We start from the raw sequence: 19,897 nt of genomic DNA, 5'->3' as shown, positions 1-19,897 counted from the left end.
CTTTCCCCCTCTTTTCTTAAATTATAACTTGCGTTTTAAGTAGAAGAAGGGACACTCACACTAAATTTATGTCTTGAAAAGTAAATGTTCAGCCATGGGGGTTTATTTGCTGAGGTTCCTGCTCAGGGCTCAGTGTAGTGACAGATGTGAAGAGGGTATGTTCACAGGGTTGAAAAGTAACCTTTTATTGACATGAGCAAAAGTCACAAATTTCTAGAAGGAAATGGACCCGAAAGGACCAAACATAAAAGACCTTGGCAGTAACCTTTGAATGTTCTCCTTGGACTCCACCCCCTCTCATTGGCTTAGGAAACAAACATGCATCCAAAGTGACCATATTTTAGAAAACAAAATTTGCATAGCTCCATAGCCCAGACAAGAGCCTGTGCCTCTTGCTTCTAGCCCATCATGACTCTTGTCACAAGAACTTCCTCAGGGGACAAAGAAGCAACCCCTTTGAAGCCCTAGATTACATGTGAAGGTGGGTAGAGAGGGATAAGAGGGGCTAAGTCGCTGGATTTGGCAGTCAACTGAGAGATTATAAAATATGGCTAAGGAAAACACTAGGCAATCTTGTTTTGGCAGAAGTACTGGCTTTTCATTTTACGTTATTAAAAATTTCATATTCTCCTGTTGACCACGAACCACCTGGAAGTAGGAGCTGAGCTAACAGAGTACAGGTCTACCTCACACCGCGTCCCCTGGGGAACTGCTAGTTCTGCGGGCTTTCCCAGACTCTGGGTTTCAGATGGCTTAAACTCCCTGAAGTGAAAAACCTCTTGGGTGAAATGGAAGAGTTCGTTGAAAGCTTTGGAGCGCTGGGCCACTCACCAATCTGGAATCTTCTATAAAGGTAAACTATGGGGCTTCCAAGCTTTGCTGTTTATGACATTTGAAGGAGTTAGCAAAACACTGAATTACATCGATTCCTACTTTAAGATCTCAGAATGCATCCGGGGTTGAGTGTGGGCTGGCGCTGGGGAGAAGGCAAAGAGAATGACACACTGGGTGAGGTGGCCTTTTGCCACATTCCTTTGGACTTTCCTTCAGCTGACATGATCACCTTAGTGGATAGGTAACAAGACCTTCTTTCCCCTAGTGTGTGAGGGAAAGAACAGATGAAAAAGAAACTGTTTGGGGGTAAAGCAGTTCCAAATGACTTTAAAATGAAAGCAAAGAAGGGACCAACAAACTGCAGCTGGAAAAGGGATTTGCAACAAGCCTGGTGGCCTGGGTTCAACCCCCAGGACCCATGCAATGAAAGGGGAGAAGGGAGTCCTAATCACACACACACACACACACAGAGAGAGAGAGAGAGAGAGAGAGAGAGAGAGAGAGAGAGAGAGAGAGAGCCTGGTGGCCTGAGTTCAATCCCCAGGACCCACATAATGAAAGGGGAGAAGTGAGTCCTAATCTAAACACACACACACACACACACACACACACACACACACTAAATAAATAGATGTGGTTTTTAAGCAAAGAAACTTTATTTATTTTTTTGAGTTTCTACAAAGTATCAGAGAGCATGAGGCAGGCCGAGTAGGAAGTGGAATGAGTTCCACGCTGCCCTGACTGAGATCCTGTGCCCTCCCATGTCCCCAAGATCAAGTACAAGAAGTAACCAGCCTAAAGCTGCCTATTGGTGGTCTGGCTCAGTGTCCCAGATGTGGGCTATCAAAAGAGGCCTGTTTCAACCATTTTTCACAATTGTGCTGCCTTGGCCATTTGGAATGAGTAGCTGAGTGTGTGCGGTTGAATCCTCCCTTTTATTCTCAACGCCAGGCACACTTATTGTTCACATTGTCCATTGAGACCCACAAAGGGGGGTTTAGAATGTAGGGAGCCAGGAGGTTGCTCCGTCTGGAGGAAGCTTGGACAGGCAGAGATGCTCGTACTGTGTGGACAGGCAGATGTCATGTGCACAAGGCAGCTACAAGATCGCTGTCTGAGGGAAAGATGCTGAGGGCAGAATTGCCCTGCAAACCCTGTCCTTGAAAGCAGGAAGGAAGGTTTGGCATTCATTTTGTAATCAAAATCTGTTCTTGTCCAGATTAGTTCCATGTTTCTGAGGCAAAACATGAAAGCCTAGTGATTCAGTTATAGCTTGTAAGCTTCTAAAATTTCCCTAGTGATTCAATTATAGCTTGTAAGCTTCTAAAATTTCCCTAAGTTTTTCTTCTTTAATGATTTTTTTTTCAAATTCTATGTCTCATGCTTACTTAATAGGTTCTCTCATGCTGGGGGAAACACCCAGGAATCCACAAGGATGACCCCAGCGATAGTGGAGAGGGTGTCTTTACTAGTCTTCTCCTGTAATAAGATTGGTGACTACCCTAATTGTCATTATAGAACTTCCATCGAGGAACTGATGGACACTCATGCAGAGATCCACAGTCAAGCACTGGGCCAAACCTTGTGAATTCAGCCGAAGAGAGGGAGGAGGAATCATATTGGGGGGGGGGGGTCAAGATCATGATGGGGACCCAGAGAGACAGCTGACCAGAGCTTGTGGGAGTTCACAAAGAGGAGCCTGCTTGTGACTGACCTAGGCCCTCTGCATGTGGATGACAGTGGTGTAGCTTGGTCTGTTTGTGGGGACCCTAGCAGTGGGATCAGAATCTGTCCCCTGCACATGAACTGACTTTTTGAAACCCAATCCCTATAATGGGATAACTTGCTCAGCCTTGATGCAGTGGGGAGGAGACTGGTCCTGCTTCAACTTGATGTGCCAGGTTTAGTCCCTTTCTAAGGAACAGATGGGGGCGCTGTAGAAAGGAGGTGGAGGGACAGGAAGAAAGGAGAGAGGGGAAATTGTGGTTGGTATGTAAAATAAATAAAAAATTTATAATAAAAAAAGCAATAGGTTCTATAGAAGACCCAATTTCTTGCATAGCTAATTCTAGGAAACCATCAAAAATCTTATTCTTATTAACATCAACTTTTATAAGAATTGTTACATTGTCCCAGTTCTAGCCTTTGGTGAGGGACCCTTAGCAGCAAAGAATTCAAATATTAAACATGTCAGAGTCATAAGCAAGTGTTGGGCAGTAAATTCCACCAAGGGCAGTGAAGGGTCAGTCAAGTCGTCCTGGCACCGTGAGCTTTGTGAAACAGAGCCTTCAAGACACTTGGCCTCACCAGCACAGAGTGTGGTACACGGTCTGGAAATCCTGTACCCTGCTTGCAACATAGGAAGACAATCAGAGGACACAGCCTGTCCATTGTCTTCTAAGAATGACAGACCCACGGGAAGTGGCGTGGTAAAAATGCAAAGCAACAGAGGGGTGGTGGTGTCCTCTGTGCCGACTCTGGTGCACTCGCTCCCTGCCTACAGATATCACACAAGCCATGTGTCTTCTCTAGAGCTGCTTTATCCTCCATCAGGATCCCATGTAACTTCCCGGATGCCTACGAGGACCAAGACTAGAGAGGAAGAACTCCCTGTTTTTATTGATAGAAAACATGTTCTCGGGGGAGGGGGAGAAAAAAAAAGAAAACATGTTCTCGTGTGCAAAAATGCTAAGGAATCTATACGAATATTTGAATGAATTGAAAAATCCATGAAGGTAGCAGGACACAGCGTCTGCACTAGATCCTTTGTGTTCTGTATACTGAGAAATGGAATTAGGAAACTAATTCCATGCACAACATCCAAAGAGTAAAATAGATGAGCATTTTTAATGCAGAAAATGCAAGACTAATAGAATGAAAACCCCAGAGTATTGTTGCTGGAAACTAAAGAAATGGAGAGATGTTCCATGTTCATGGACCAGTAGATTTAAGATACCCTCCCAACTGATATAAACTCAATACAACTCCTATTAGAATTCTGATTGGCATGGTTTTTCTTTCTCTTTTTTTAGGGGGGACAATAAACTGACAAGCTCATTCTAAACTCATATGAAAACTTGGAACAGTCAAAAAAAAACTTGAAAAAAATAACAAAATTAGAAGATTTACACACAGTGCTCTTAAAGGCAACTGCAAAACTATGTGGCAGTCATAATCATAATGGTATGCATAAGAATACATATGCATGTATGCAAGTGGAATAAAATTGAGAACCGAGGAGCAAACTCTAACAGTTATATTCACTTTTTGGCAAAGACTCTTTTGTAAAATCAGTAGAAAAAGAACTACCACATACTATGTTTTCTTTCTTCCTTTTTTTTTTTTTTTTGGTTTGTTTAAAGGGTTCACAAACCTAAATGGAGCCTTTAGAAGAAAATACAGCAGATAGCTTCATGGTCTTGGATTAAACAATGACTTCTCAAATAGGACAGAAAAAGTATGAATGGTGATTTAAAAAAAAAAAGAAACTTGATAAGACTTCACTTACATTTAGCTTGTACTTCAAGACATTCCATCAAATAGCTAAAAACAGCCCACAACCCGGGCTATAAACCATGTATCTCATAAGGAATTTATACCTAGAGTATATAATGAACTCCTACAACTAAAAATTTAAAAAGACAATCCAACTTTTTAAAAGGCTAAAAGGATTTAAATGGACATTTTCCTGAAGTTATCAAATACCCCAAAGAGCACATGAAAAGATATCCAACACCACCGGTCTTTAGGGAACTGTAAATTAAAACTGTAGTGAAATATTAATTCATTTTCCATTGAAATGGCTCAAAAATAAATGAAGGAAGAAACGAAGAGGGGAGAGGGGGAGGGAGGAAGGGAGGATGGGAAGAGAGGAAGGGAGGATGGAAGAAAGGGAAGGAAGGAAGGAAGGAAGGAAGGAAAAAGAAAGAAGGGAGGGAGGAAAAAGGGAACAAGGGAGAATGGGAGGAGGGGAATAAAGGAGGAAGGGAGGGAGAAAGGAAAAGAAGGGAGAGGAAACAGAGGAAGGAGGAAAAGAGGAAGGAAAGGAAGGTACTGCTATCGGAAGATGGTAAGAAGATATTATTATAGCAGGGAGGGAGGCATTGCTCTAAGAGGAAGGACAGGAGGGAGGGAGGCATTGCTGTAGGAGGAAGGTAAAGCAGGCATCATGGCTTGCAGGACCTGCTATGAAATGAGAATGTGAGAGCTCTTGGTAGAATGAGGAATTTCAACAGGAAGAAAGGATTCTGGAGCTCACACCACAAAGAACTGATGAACGAACGCTTCAGAGGGAAATGCCTTTACCCTGACTTGAACACCAAACACTGTGTGGCCTTCTAGACGTTTCCACTTCCTTTCTTACCTGAATCTCATCTCTATTTCAATTTGCATGTTCTGGGAACGAGAAAAGAAGCAACAGCAGCTGGGGGATGGTTAGCCATGCAAGAGCACACAGCAACGATGGAGGAGGGGGAGGAGGGGGCTAGGCAAAAAGGCCAGGAATCCCCGTTCTTCTATTTGTCATCTCAGAAGAGATCCAGACTTGTCCCCAATTCAGACACTTGGTGGACTCACACTCTTAACCAGCACTTGGACCCAAATCTTGACCCTGCATCTGTTCTGTTCAATAAGACAAATATACCAGACCCTTTAGAGAGCTTTCTGCATTTTACCTTTGGGGATGCTAAATGCTAAATTTACCTCTGGGAGGAACCTGGAACAGTCTGGGATACCCAGGTAGGGGAGGCAGGGATGGCAGGGATATGGAGAGTGTGTCTGGGTTACTCACTATGCTAGTGAGTGATTGAAGAATACAGTATTTGAGGTTTTCTCCAAAACGTTGACGTTTGTTTAAGATTTTTGCCTTCAGGCATTAAAGCAGAATGTTTTCTCAGGTCCCACTGTGAAAGCCAAGTTTAAACATACAGATGTTTTCTCACAGAAAGCCAGACATGCCATGGAGCCAGAGAGTGTATTTGTTTGGTTTGTGCAGAGTATCTGAAAGAAGAGAACAAGCCCCAGAAGCCCCTTCCGCAAACTCTGGGGGTGTCTCAATCACTACACCCAAAGATATAGGGACTTCAAGCCGCTGCCTCATTTTCTCAGCCCAGAATCCTTGTCGTGGACCATCAGCGCCGCAGAGATACTGCAAACAGCTTTCTCTGAATGCACAAAGTAGGTCAAAGTGTAATTGTTGCAATCATAACGAAGATTTCAAAACGTCCAGGATTGGCACCCCCTGTCTTAGTTAGGATTTATATTGCAGTGATAACTACACCATGGCCAAAAGCAACGTGGGCAGGAGAGTTTATTTCAGCTTATGGTTCCACGTCATTGCGGAAAGTCAGGGCAGGAACCTGGAAGCAGGAGCTAATATAGAAGCCATGAAGAAAGATGTGTGTTGACTTTACTCTACATGGTTTTCTCAGACTGTTTTCCAATAGAACCCAGGACAACCTGCTTGGGGTGGGACTACCCACTTCAGTCATTAATCAAGAAAATGCCCTACAGGCTTGTACACAGGCTAATCTGTATAGGTATTTTCTCAGTTGAGATTTCCTCTTCCCAAAGGACTCTAGGCAGTGCAGAGTTGACCTAAGACTAGCCAGCACATCCACATCCCAGGCTCACTCTGTAACTCTTAAGACTCTTCTGGGAGCTTCGCCACTAGACTTCTGACATCCACGACACCTTTAGCACACACCTGGCAGTCACTAACGCATAGCTGACAATTCCTTCAGACACAGGACTAGCGAGAGAGAGTGGCTTATCCAAATCCCAGCTAACTGTGGCAAGATCAGAAAAAGAGACTTGGCTTCAAACTCCTATTCCTGAACCCTCTCCGGTCTACCGACTTGCCCCATATGGGTTACTCTAACCAGGCATGCTGTGTTGAGTGTTCAAGGCTACTCATGGCTGAAGGTGACTGGCGAGTACACCTGGTCCAGCCCATTTACAACCCGAGGCACATAGATTGTGTATATTCTTGCTTGTATACATTCTCATGACTACTGATCCTTCCAAAGACACCAGAGGCACTTCCTCTCAAAGACACCCAATCGGGAGTTTCTTCTTTCAGGACCAAGATATCCAAAGGATTCCAAACCACAAGTCCATTTGTAATTCAAGCACGTGCTGCTTTTTCTCAATGTTTACTGACAAATCACTCCAAGACCTGACCATTGGAACTTCTCTCCTTGTTTTCAAAAGGGCTGAAGATATGTGTTGATTACAATTAAGAAAAGTGTCCAGCAAGAGTCAAATGGTACCCACGGGACCTGAGCCTCAGCCCTGCCCCAGCTTCCTGCCCATTGAGACTGTGGAGACAATGGCCCTATTCACCCAAGGAGACTCTGAAACAAGAAACACAGATAGGTGAAAGAAACGTTAACTTGCTGAGTCAGGTGCCCCCCCCCCCCAATTAATTTCAAGTCTGCTTTACCCATTTTGGGGGCACAGAATTTCAGGATGAAGTGGGTCCTGAGAACAGAACAGTCTAACTAAACTCCCAAAAGCCCTAGGAAAAGGCATGTGGTCCCAATCAATCAAAATTGAGCAAGAGCAAGCAAGACCAGGGCTAGATCTGCCATGGTTTGTAGACCACAAGGGCTCCATTTGGAGGAATCTTCTGGGGGGGGGGGTTAAATAGGCCTGCTGTTACTGTAATCAAAATCTTTCACCACGTTTTAAGGCTTCACTCCCCACCCTACCACTCCCTCCTGCAGGGAGCGGGTTTACAGCAAGAGCTCCCTCTTGGCTCTGTGGAGGCCAAGAGAAACATGCTTTTTGAGAAGTGGCACTTCAGTGTGGAGAGGTCATTGATGGGAGCTTAAATAACGATGCGCCAGGAGACATTATTTCTTGTAAACATGTCGAACACGCTTTTTCCTCTTCAAGGCATGAGTTGGCGAGAGCTCTTTAAGGCTTCTGTTGCTCCACACTTTGGTTACCCAGTGTGCATCCAGAGGCTTCCCCGGGGCTTGTTAGAGAGACTGTGGTTTTACTCTGGACGGGGGGGGGGGGGGGGTTCTTAGGTGTTGGATGTACATTTGTGAGAATTCTTCTCTCTCAGATGTGTGGAAAGTAAGGAGAACACATCTCGGCCTTGGAAGCTACTCAAGCCCCCTTCCCTTTAATTCTTTTTTTTCCTTTTTTCTTCTTTTTTTATTTATTTATTAAAGATTTCTGTCTCTTCCCCGCTACCACCTCCCATTTCCCTCCCCCTCCCCCTATTAAGTCCCCCCCCAGCCCGAAAAGCAATCAGGGTTCCCTGTCCTGTGGGAAGTCCAAGGAACCCCCACCTCCATCCAGGTCTAGTAAGTTGAGCATCCAAACTGCCTAGGCTCCCACAAAGCCAGTGCGTGCAGTAGGATCAGAAACATCGTCCTTCAGTTGGTCAGTAACTCCTTCCTCAAAGGTAGTCTTCCAACTCAAGTCTACCCCTTCGCAAAGAATGGATGTTTAAAGCTTGTGGGGGGGGAAGAGGGGTGGACTCACTCACTCTATTATCCTCCCTTGGGTTTTCTAAGTCTTCTACTAGTCACACGTGCTGTATGCAAATTTAAAATAAATTTACAAATTCCTCTCTCTGTATCCTGCTAGTCCACACCTAAACGCCGGGTGTGTTTAACCTCTCTTCTTGCCTTTTTCAGATTTGCTTCTTTGGGTCTAAGTCATGGCCCTCATTTCGCCCAACTCTTTATTGGCGTTTTTCTTTAATTATCTAACTTAAATTTAATTTCCTACTTAAAAGCCTTTTGGCTTATCTTGTAATATTTAATTCTACACCTGGCTTCTCTATGAAAATGGTCAAGATCCTTGTAGCTCCCAAGGACACCCACTTCTTCCCAGGTCCAGGTGCCTGTCTGCACACTGTTCAATTGAGTTATTCTATTTTCAGCTTTAGGATATCTCTTGTTTTGGTCTGTGGTGGTTTCAGTGAGAATAGTTCCCATAGACTCGAGTGTTTAAATGCTAGGTGCCCAGTCAGTAGAACTAGGATAGGACTAGTAATTGCCAATCAGTCGGTCAATCCCTCCCTGTCCCTCCCTTCCTTCTTCTTTCCTCCTTCCCTTCCTCCTCCCTTCCCACTGCCTATGGGTTGGGATGTAAAGCTCTCCAGTACATGACTGACTGCTCCCCATCATGATGATTTAATCCTCTAAAACTGTAAGTGTAGTATTAAGGGCAGCGGCGGGGCTGCGTCCCCAACACCCCAGCCGCCTGCCCGGCTAGCTTATGCCCCGAAATCATTACACGGACACTGTATTCTTTTAAGCACTGCTTGGCCCATTCTCTTCTAGGCTAATTCTCACATATTAATTTAGCCCATTTCTAATCATCTGTGTGTGGCACCCCAAGGTGCGCTTACCAGGAAGATTCTAGCCTATGTCCATCCTGGGTCAGAGCTTCATCGCGTGTGTCTGCCAGGGAGCAGGGCATGGCGTCTCTGCTGAGGCGTCTGCTCCGGAGAGAGCTGTGGAGTCTCTGACCTCACTTCCTCTTCCTCCCAGCATTTTGTTCTGTTTACTCCACCCACAGGGCCAAGCAGTTTCTTTATTGGCCAATGACCTTCCTCCATCATGTAAGGAAGTCACCAATGAAATGCTTTTCTCTTATAAGAGTTGTCTTGGTTGAGGTGTCTCTTCACAACAATAGGACAGTAACTGAAGAGCCTGTTCTTTCATTATTTCACTCATAAATCAATCTTCGACATGCTAGGTGTCTTTGAAATCCCCTTCTCATCTAAGCTTGTTAAATGCAATAAGCTCTACATGTTTCTCACTGTAGCTATATCATTTTCAATGTATTTGTGGCACATGCCTTTAAAGTTAAAAACAATCCCTGGCCCTCCTTATGGGAGGATTGTGTAGCTCACTATTGGCATCAACCTTGGCATTGTGATTTACGTCAGTCATTGAAATGTGAGCCTCTGTAATCTGCGCCACCTCTGAGCAGAAATTTCGAACACACTGCATTATTCCACTATTTTCTCTTTCATGCAAGCATCTTTTTTTTTCCCTTTTTTTTAATTTATTTATTTATTAAGGATTTCTGCCTCGTCCCCACAACCGCTTCCCATTTCCCTCCCCCTCCCCCGATCAAGTCCCCCTCCCTCATCTGCTCGAAGAGCAATCAGGGTTCCCTGACCTGTGGGAAGCCCAAGGACTGCCCACCTCTATCCAGGTCTCGTAAGGTGTGCATTCAAACTGCCTAGGCTCCCACAAAGCCAGTACGTGCAGTAGGGTCAAAAACCCACTGCAATTGTTCTTGAATTCTCAGTATTCCTCATTGTCTGCTATGTTCAGCTAGTCCGGATTTATCCCATGCTTTTTCAGACCTAGGCCAGCTGGCCTTGGTGAGATCCCAATAGAACATCCCCATTGTCTTAGTGTGTGGGTGCACCCCTCGTGGTCATGCAAGCATCTTGTCTCTTCTAGAAGACAATTTTATTCAGTGTCCGTTGTACCACTCCCAATGCATAGGAAAGCTGAAGCAGAGTTAATTCCATAAGTTCTGTTCGTGACTGAAAAATAATGAATCATGTCTCTGGTACTGTTTGGATTTGCCTGTTACTGAAACGTAACTTAGATTGACCTTACTGATAGCTTGTAAATGTGTACAGCTGTCACCATGGTAATTTAACTCTCTCTCTCTCTCTCTCTCTCTCTCTCTCTCTCTCCTCTCTCATTCTGTCTTCACAGTAAACTTATTGGCTAATTTTTACTTTGTCCATCCTACTGCTAATGAAACAAGCAAAAGAATAAGAGACATTAAAACCCAAGGCTGAGCAAATTCTAAAAGTCAAAATATGGCAAATCAGATTAAATTGTGTGGCGGTTTGAATGAGAATGGCTCCCTAGGCTCATATATTTCTTGCTTATTCCCCAGTTGGTGAACTGTTTGGAAAGGATTAAAATGTGTGGACTTGTTGGAGAAGGGCATCACTGGGAAAGGGCTTTGAGGTCTCAAAAGTCCATGCCAGGTCCAGACTCTCTCTGTCTCTCTCTGTCTCTCTCTCTCTCTCTCCCCCTGCTGCCTGTGGCCAGAATGTAAAGCTCTCGGTTACTTTCCAGCACCATGCTGGCTTCCATGATGTCATGCTCCCTGCCATGACAATAACGGGGTAACCCTCTAAAACTAGAAGTAAGTCACCAACTAAATATCTTTTTTAAAAAAAAATAATAAATAAGAGTTGCCTTTTTCATGGTTTCTCTTCACAGGGATAGAACAGTAACAAAGACAAATTGCATTTTTGTAGCAAATCCCTCACTCTTCCCACTATAGCAAGTATTACAGGTATCCTTCAAAAGCACATGTTCTAGTCCCCAGTCCCTACAGATGTGGTCTTTGTCCTACTTTCATTTCTGTTGCTGGGATAAAACACCCCAACAAAAGCAACTCAGGGGACAAAGGGTTAATTTCAGCTTGCAACTCCAGGTCACCATCTATCATTGTGAGGAAGTCAAGGCAGGGACTCACATAGCTGCTCAAGTCACATCTCACTTAAGAGGTGAGAAAAATTAATGTGCACATGCTTACTTGCTTGCTTGTTTATACTCAGGTCAATTTTTCTTCTCTTGTACAGCCCAAGATCTACTGCCTAGGGAGTGGTGTCGCCCACAGTAGGCTGGGTCTTCCCACCTTGGCTGGTGTTAGGAATCAAGACAACCTCAACCTCCCATAGACATGCCCACAGGTCAACTCAATATAGACGATATCTCACTGAGATTCTCTTCCCAGATGGTTCTAAATAATCCCTAGAGGACAACCAGGGCATCACAGCCTTTTAAACTTTGCAAAGTTATTGTGATATCATCAGAGGAGTTTCCCGTTCCACAAGGATGGAGCCCGTATGAGAAGAAAAGAGAGGCAGACACAAACAGGGAGAATGTCATGCAATAGCAGAGGCAGAACTCTTAGGACCAAACAACACCGAGAATGATTGGCAATAATAGAAGCTAAGAGAAAGGCCTGTGCCAAATTTACCCTAGACCTTCAGAGAGAACATAGCCTTACCGCCACTTTAATTTTAGATTCCTGGCCACAAAGGCTGTGAGAGGATAAACACCCGCTGATGTAAGCTGCCTTATTCAGAATCGTTTTATGGAAGTCCTGGGAAACTTAAAAAACTACCAGTGTCTTAATTCCTGGGCAGAAATTTCCAGAAACTCTCGCAAAGTAGGATGGGGAATGGATATAGCCTGTCTGAAACCCCGTAATTCTTCCAGAGACAACCAAGTGTCGGTCTTATGTGGTTCATTTACAAGGTCATAATGGGGTAGCTTACACAGAAGAGCTTTGTTTCTCAAGTTCAAGACCCAAGTTCAACAGGGTTCATTCCTCTGAGGCTTCCCTGTGAGGCTTGAGATGGTTTTCTCCTCTGTATGGTCTCACAGGTCTTCCTCTTAGACCTTTCTGGGTTCCAATCTTTTCTTTATGCATAGGCATAAATGATACTAGATTAGGGCTTGTTCTAATTTATTTATTTATTTATCTGAATTACCTATGTAGGGACCTTCTCTCCTACGGGCCACATTCCAGGGTATTAGGGTAGATTTTAACTCATGAATGTCACAGTGGATACAGGTCATCTGGAGTCACTATCTCATGTTTATGAGTATCTAAGGACCTTCGCATGATCCTAGAATGCACAGATTGGCCACAACAGTAGTAAGGATTGGATCCCAAGAACACAAAAATAGTCCCAAAGACTTCTGAAATAGCCAGCTGCATCCCTAAATCTGACTGCCAAGACTATACCAAAATAAGCCCTTTCTTCTTCTTTTCCAGTTCTCTGCATTGGTTCCAGATTCTTTGCCTTGTTCTGTGTCTTGCTGTTCCATCTCCCTCCTTGGCTTTAGGAATCTTAACTACAACTAGATTCTCCTTTGGGCTGTGATAACTACTGACATTATGGTTAAATTTCCTACCCATATCACATTCTCTTTGATCTCTTCCTTTGGCACAACCCCTTCTACCAGGAAATTCTCCCTCTATCCTTCTGGTACCTCCAACCTTACAATCAAAACTGAAAGATACATTTTGAGATCTATAGCTAGACATAACTGTGCACCTACATGGCTCTCGATTGCTTTCATATGATCATGAGTTTAGCTTTTTCTCCTTATTAGGAACATGGTCTCTGGGGTTCTGAATGTCTGAGTCACTGGGATAGTGCTTCTTCACTGTAGCACATTTTATTTGGGAAGATAGAAATAAGTACATTGGTGCTCTGGTGGAATGGAAGATAAAGGATGGAGAGTGATGGAGGAGGGGTCAGTTATTCTACTTCAGATGGCTGGGAAAGATGCATCTGCTACCAGGGCTTTGAAGAAGAAGTCAGAAAAGGCAGAGGAATAGTCTTGGGACTTTGTGAGTGCAGGAAGAAGTAGGCAGTTCAATGGATCCTGACATGAGAATACACCCGGTTTAGCAGGGTACCGAAACGACAAATATGAACCAGCCTAGGGAAGGTAAAACAGGAGCAGGCTGGGACCACTTCTGTAAGGGCTTTTACTTGGAGTGACCATGGAATCTCAAAGTCTTGACTGAAAAGTGACACAGACAGATGGATGTTTCCCAAAGACTCTCTGGTTCTGTCATGTGACTATAGGTCACAGGAGGCAGAAGAGCCAGAACAGGGAAGAGGTTCTAGGCAACCACGGAGGTGGTTTCCACTGGGCACTGGCAACGGAGGTGGAAGAAACACAGGCTGGGAATGTGCCCTGAAAGCACAGCACACTTGGGACTTTTCTTGTGAGAAAGAAAGATCAGAAAGATGAGGAAGAGCCAGGAGAAGGGATGAACAAAGAGGAAGTAGAGAAAGCAGAGGGGGATGTGCTGGCACCAGATAAATCATCAACAATGGGGAGCGGTAGGTATGCCAAATGCTGGTCCTGGGTAAGAGCTTTGAAGTAAAGAACGGAGCCTGGATCTCTAGGACGGTGCTAGTGAAAACAGGAGTTTAAGGGGTTGGTGTGAGAGTAAGGGACAAGAGTCAAAGGGTGCCCAAGTACAGAACACTTAATAGTGGAGGTATTTAAATCTGAGAAGCTTAACATCTGGGGTTCATGGTCTTGTGTCAGTGCTGAGGTCTAGGGCGGAGAGGAGCCAAGGATGTTGTCTCATTCTCCCTGGTGCTATGGGTGAGTAGAGGTTCATGAACCTCGTGCCCTAGCCCCACAACAGCCTGAATTCTGCAAAAGCCTGTGAATGTGTGCTTTTCTCAAAATGGAATTGCTTGAGTACTTCCTACATTGATTCCCTTTGGTCCAAGTTTGGTTTTAATCTACATCAGGGATTTTCTTAAAATTGTAGGGAAGCATGTATTGTCATGCCGTCCGCTACTCCTAGAATGCTGCATCCTTGATATCTGGCAATAATTTATATCGCACGCAATTTCTGGGAGTGTGGTCGGAAGCACACTGGCCCAGAGACTAATTGGGGCAGTTCACCTGGTTTTTGCTTTCGTTCCTACAAAGGACTTAGAAAGCTCCATGACTCGGGCTCTCCTGCTAAGATTCTGAGGTCCTCAGAGACACCACTCAGCCCCACCCCTCCCTGGCTTCTTATGTGCTGCTTTTCAGGGCAGAGATGATCACGTCAAGCACATTTTCACATCCTGGCAGAAGTTTTTAAATGAAGCTAAAATTCTAGACTGGCTTCTAGACTGGCTTACCAGTTACTGAGGGGGATGTCTGGGACACTTCAACTTCTTAGCCAGGAGTTTCAAAAACTTACAAACAAGTGTTCCACTGGCCTTAGTGAAGCAATGTTATGTCACTCTGAATAGCATTTTCTCTGACCCATGACCTGGACTGAACAGATCACTCTCCTTTCCAATATTAATTCTATGGGAAATTACCAAGTCAAATGTGAAATTGCCTGCCAAATAAACTCTCATTCTCCAGAAAGCTCCCCAGTAAAACAAACTTAAACAGAATGTGCTCTAGCCACGTTTACACTGTGTCTGCATTTTAACTAACATTAACTTGATCCACGCACACTGAACTTCAGGAAGATTAAGCAGAAAAGCAGATACAGCAATGGAAGCCATACTTCTGCCTGTTCTCTCGTTCAGATCTAAGCTTCTCCGTTTTCTCATAGCCAGGCAGAGAGGTACATATCTGTGATTCCAATAGTAAGGAAGGGGGTTGAGGCAAGAAGATCAGGAGCTCAGTGCTAACCTGGGCTACATGGCTCAGTCCCAACAAAAATATGTCTTCGTGCACCTATGATTAGAAGGAAATTCTCCACTCTGTTCCTTACAGCAGGTCAGGAAACTACTTCTGGATTCTTTCTGTCTGAATCAGTCCAGCTTTCCCTACCTCTCCCCCTGACAAGCTCACACCTAAGTAGAATACCATAGCAAAATACCTCAGGCTGAGTGCCTTAAACAGTAGAAACTCATTCACAGTTTGGGAGCTAGCGGTTCACGCATAAAGAGATGCCAGACTTGGTTTCTCCTGAAGTTTCTCTCTGAACTTTGTCATAACCTTGCCTTTTCTCTACAGACGCCATACACCAGGTGTCTCTTCTTCCTCATTCTCCTCCTCTTCCCCTAATTCTCCCCCTCCTCGTTCTTCCTTCCCTCATCCTTCTCCTCTTTCTCCCACCCCCCCCCCACTTTTGAGACATGGTTTCCCTGTGTAGCCCTGGCTGTCTTGGAACTCACTCTGCTTCAGAATCATAGAGATCCACCTGCCTCTGCCTCCTTAGCACTGGCATTAAAGTCTTGGAGCTCACAACACATCGTGGTATATTTTACAGTATTAGTAGGTATCTAGTCTCTGAGCGGCTCTTTTCCTCAAGCGCAGTGTAAACCTCCTTGGTGAAAACCCTTGTTTTAAGACTCTGTGATTATAGCAATCAACTAATTGGTCTTAATCACTATCAGAATTTTGTTTACAAATGTCCTGTGGGAAACGCCTTGGTGGGGGTAATGATCCGCACAGCGGCTTCTTCCTGATAGATGGGGCAGGAGAATTCCTAAAGTTTCTTAAAAATAAGTTCGTTTATTTATATTCCATTGACTGTCCTCGAAAATTCTGTCCCCAGGGAGTCTCAACCATTTGTTAATGTCTACATGAAAGCCTCTCTAGAAGGCTGTATTGATCTGGCTTTTGTTGCTATCGTGAAATGTCCAAGGCTGAGAGCTTTATAAAAAAAAATTATCTTGTTTGGTTTACAGTCCTGGAGGCTGTAAGTCCCGGATTGGGTAGTTCCCTTGATTTGGTCTTTCTTGAAGTCTTGATGGCACTTGGCATCATGGCAAGAGAACACGTGGAAGAAATAAATCATATCTCACGTTAGAAATCCGGAGAACATTCAAGGACCAGGCTCAAGTGTCTATGCTAAGTCAATCTTGTGAGAACTCATGGGCTCCATGAGACCTACGGTAATTTCTCTCCTGAGAGCATGTCCCTGCAGTGACCTAAGGGCTTCCTGGCAGTCTTCACCCTTGGAAGCTTCCACAGCGTTTCTCAGCATAGCTACACTGAGGACCAAGCCTCCAGCACACAAGCCTTGTGGGACACACCACATTTAAACAATAGACGTGGGGGGTGGGCAGTCCTAACATCTCGGACTCCCAGACACCACTCATTTCCATATCTGCACCTAGTAGCACCTACCCAGGAGGGGTCTAGACCTGGCAATTTATCTTATTTTATGCTATGGCTGAGGACACAGAGGCTGAGGGCAATAAGACAATTGTCAAAGTCCTTCCTGGAAGGGCTCCAAGTAAGTTCTTCTGACTCCAAGGTCAGCAATGTTTTCCTTCCAATAACCCATTATCCCTCATTATGTGAAATTAGAAATATCAAGGGTACACTAACCCATGCAACGGAGTAAACATAGTTTCTCTTGTGAAATCTGAGAAATCCAAACAGCCTATCTTTTGGTACCAAGTGACCTACCCCACAATTCTGTTGGCTTATAAAATGCTCAAATGCTCAAGTCCTATGTTTAGATAGAATTCTCAATGGATATATTCTTCCTTCTATTTAAGCGCAAATGGAATCTCTCAACATCAAGTGGAAAAACCGTCTAAATGTGTCCTTCAGTCAGCTACAGGACAGTGGAATGATGTAAGTGGATTTCACGATCTGAAAATTCTTCCCCGAAACCACGGGTTTACTCCTAAGGTGTAAGATGAATCATGCCCAAAGGCGTCTGTGCATAAACACGAGTCTGGCTGGCCACGCTACATCTAGCATCGCCTCTAAAAGCAAACAGAAGGGCAGACTTTCCAATCAGATCATGTATTTGCCTGAAAATCTATAGACAGAAGGTATGTGTGGCCTCTTCCTCTGACTAGCCTTAGTGGCAAAATTAGGGTGAGATCTTTGCGTGCTTGGAGCGATAGTCTCTCCCCGTGGGATAGTTTTCTCTCTTGAGAATACTGGGACACAGAGCCTGACGTTGTAGCACATGTATGGGATCACTTAGCCCATATCCCCTAGAGATCCAGAGCGTGGAAAGAAGGTGTGTGTTTGCTTGACGGAGGTTTCATGAAAATTCATCCTTGTGCCATGTCGGGTATGTGGCTCTGGAAAACAAAGTCCAGCCACATCACTAGCTGCATGTCCGTGTGGGCTTGCAATAGGCCCTCTTGACGGGCTGGAGTCAGACTTGATAAACTGGATTTTGTTCATTCTGCACTGCAATTGAAAAAAAGCTGCACGTGGCAGCTTATGAATTGTGTCTCCCAGCAGGCGCTGAAAGACAAGTGGAGAGGGGGTGGCCAGTGTGTGTGAAGCCCCCCCTGCAGAATTGGCTTGGGACATACAATAACATCTATGTGTAGCCCAGAAGCCTGCAGACTGCTTCCCAGTGAGCAAGCGACCACGGGCAAGCAGGCCGAGGGAAGGTCAGAGAAGCTTTTGTTAACTGTTTATCTTAGAGACTGGTTTGTCTGTTGGGGGGAAAACAAACAAAGTCCTTGCTTGTGTGCGGCAGCCTAATTTTTTTCTCCCCCATATCTCCATTTCTAATTCTCCAAAGTATCTATTCCCTTTAATTTGAGGAGTCAGTTCAAGGTGAGTTTGTGTACACCTGGGGCAAGACAGAAATCCCAGGGTGCTCAGCCCCTTCCTGTTACCATCCTTTACTGAAGTATTTCAATAGCCAGAATGCACAGCTAAAGATACCAGTACCAAGTGTTCAGACTTCTTTGGCTTTGGAGTTTTGTAAAGCTATCTAATGAGATATCAGTTCTCAGGTCTTGTTTGGCAATGTCATTTCAAAGTTCTCCCTGAGTTCAGGGCAGGTAGTGAAGTCCAGCCATGACTGCATGCTTAGCCTCCCTGGATAGCTGGTTGGCAAAAGAAAACCCCAAACTTTCTGGACACCTCTTGCTGGTTTTGCAAAGTTAGATGAGCAAAACAGAAGCTGGGAACCCAGGTGCAGGAGCAGGAAGAGGCTGTAGGATTTATCACGCGGAGGCTCAGTTTTCTGGAATCACCTTTGGCATTCTGGCAATCCTAGGCAGAGGGAGGTCGTCTTTAGCCAAATCCACTTTTCCCAGATGAGCAGCTGGAATTCTATCTGCTCATTAGGGGTTGTGCTTACTTTTTGCCATTCCCCTGTCCCTCGTTACATAGATGGTAGGCAATCTTAATTCCACAACAAAAATGATTCATCTCTGTATCATGTTACCTGGCCCAAAAAGGCCAAAATAGAGAGTAGAGAATACTGGAGCGTGAACTAAAATGTCCCTTCCAAGCTGTCTAGAAACAAGGTTCCCTGCCTGAGCGTAATTGTCACAGTTTTCCCATTGATAAGTCAGTCTGCAAGAATCCAGGCATCAGCAAAGGCACAGAGGGACTTAGTGTGGGTTCACAGAGCCCTATCCATCTTCTACACCTGAACTTAGAAAATGCAATGTTATTTTTTTTTAATCTCTGGAACAAGCAACAATAACCACTTTTAAAAATCTCCAACTTGCATCTATTGTTATGGTCATCTCTTCTGTTTATAGACAATCCGAAACAGTTCCCTGGGAGGACGTTCGTGGGAAAACACAACTGTGACAAAAGGAAAGCCTTAGCTGCGACCATAGGTTCTTGCCTGTCTTTGATGCCAGAGAACAGCTGTGCCCTCCCCTCCCAGAAGTGGACGTGGTAGGTACTCACCTGTCATTAGAGTGTAGTAATTGGGATAGGAGAGGCTGGGGAAGTCCGGAGTCAAGTAATCCACTTTGACTCCCCTGCTCACAATCTCTCTGAAGCCAGGCAAGGATGCCAGGACCTCCTCACTGATGTAGTCTGAGCGAAAGCCGTCCAGGAGAAACACCAGGAGCTTCCGGTGGGCAGAAGCTGGCCAGACCAGGCTGAGCCCAAACACCAGCAGGACGGCCCCGAGCTTTACTGCCATGCTGCCAGGGGCCTGTCAGAGCTGGCTGGCACCACTGTCCCCTGTGAAGCCCGAGGATGGAGAGCCTGGAGCTGTTCTCTAGTCTAGGGGCTGGACCTTGAGCTGCTGCTCTTCCTAAGCCAACTTCACTTGTGGGGATTTAAAGGAACAGCACTCCATTTTTTAAAAACGTTCCTGTTCACCCCTACCAAGTCCAGAGACTGACCCCTCTGCATAGGCTGTGCTCTCTGACACCCTAGAATTAACACGAAGGGAGAAAGCAAAACCTCGCTGTTTTGGTGAACGGTCTATAAATATAAACATCCGTGAAGAAGTGAAGGCTTGGAAGATGACAAAGTCAACTCTTAAATTTGCAATTGTGCTGACCAAAGGGAGGAGCTGGGGAGAAGGGAAGTCTTTGAACTTGTGCTGCCTGATTTAAACCTTCTGACCTCTTCTCTTAATCATTCAGTAACCCCAAACTCTTAACTTAGAATATAAACTAGAGGGTGTGAACATTTACACGGGCTCTGGTGAGCTATGAAGTCCCGTCACAGCCATAGACTTTGAAAACAAATGACTTATCTAGGTCTCTTCCGTTGAATTTTGTCTTCATATGCCCGGAAATGCAATGCTATTGTTTTATTTTTTCAGATGCAAATAAACTATTGGTGCCTAGCACTCACCTGGAAGAGGCGTTGCTAAA

At 44.7% G+C, this 19,897-nt stretch overlaps 1 protein-coding gene across 3 annotated transcripts in view; it reads right to left on the bottom strand.

Annotated features, from left to right (window-relative positions):
- Positions 1–19,249, bottom strand: part of LOC121462310 (glycerophosphocholine cholinephosphodiesterase ENPP6) — a 109,245-nt gene extending 89,996 nt beyond the window's left edge. For all 3 annotated transcript variants that reach the window (XM_041673834.1, XM_041673833.1, XM_041673835.1), the window contains exon 1: positions 18,972–19,249. In XM_041673834.1, coding sequence (XP_041529768.1) covers positions 18,972–19,212 — 241 coding nt within the window. In that variant the 5' untranslated portion in view covers positions 19,213–19,249. The remainder of the gene's footprint in view (positions 1–18,971) is intronic.
- Positions 19,250–19,897: the final 648 nt, after the last annotated feature.

The sequence above is a fragment of the Microtus oregoni genome, unplaced genomic scaffold (genome assembly GCF_018167655.1).
Source record: "Microtus oregoni isolate MIOR12 unplaced genomic scaffold, Mior012 000024F_ref0000369, whole genome shotgun sequence".
Taxonomy (NCBI): domain Eukaryota; kingdom Metazoa; phylum Chordata; class Mammalia; order Rodentia; family Cricetidae; genus Microtus; species Microtus oregoni.
Note: the sequence above shows the minus strand (reverse complement) of the source record. Positions and strands in the feature narration are given on the sequence as shown.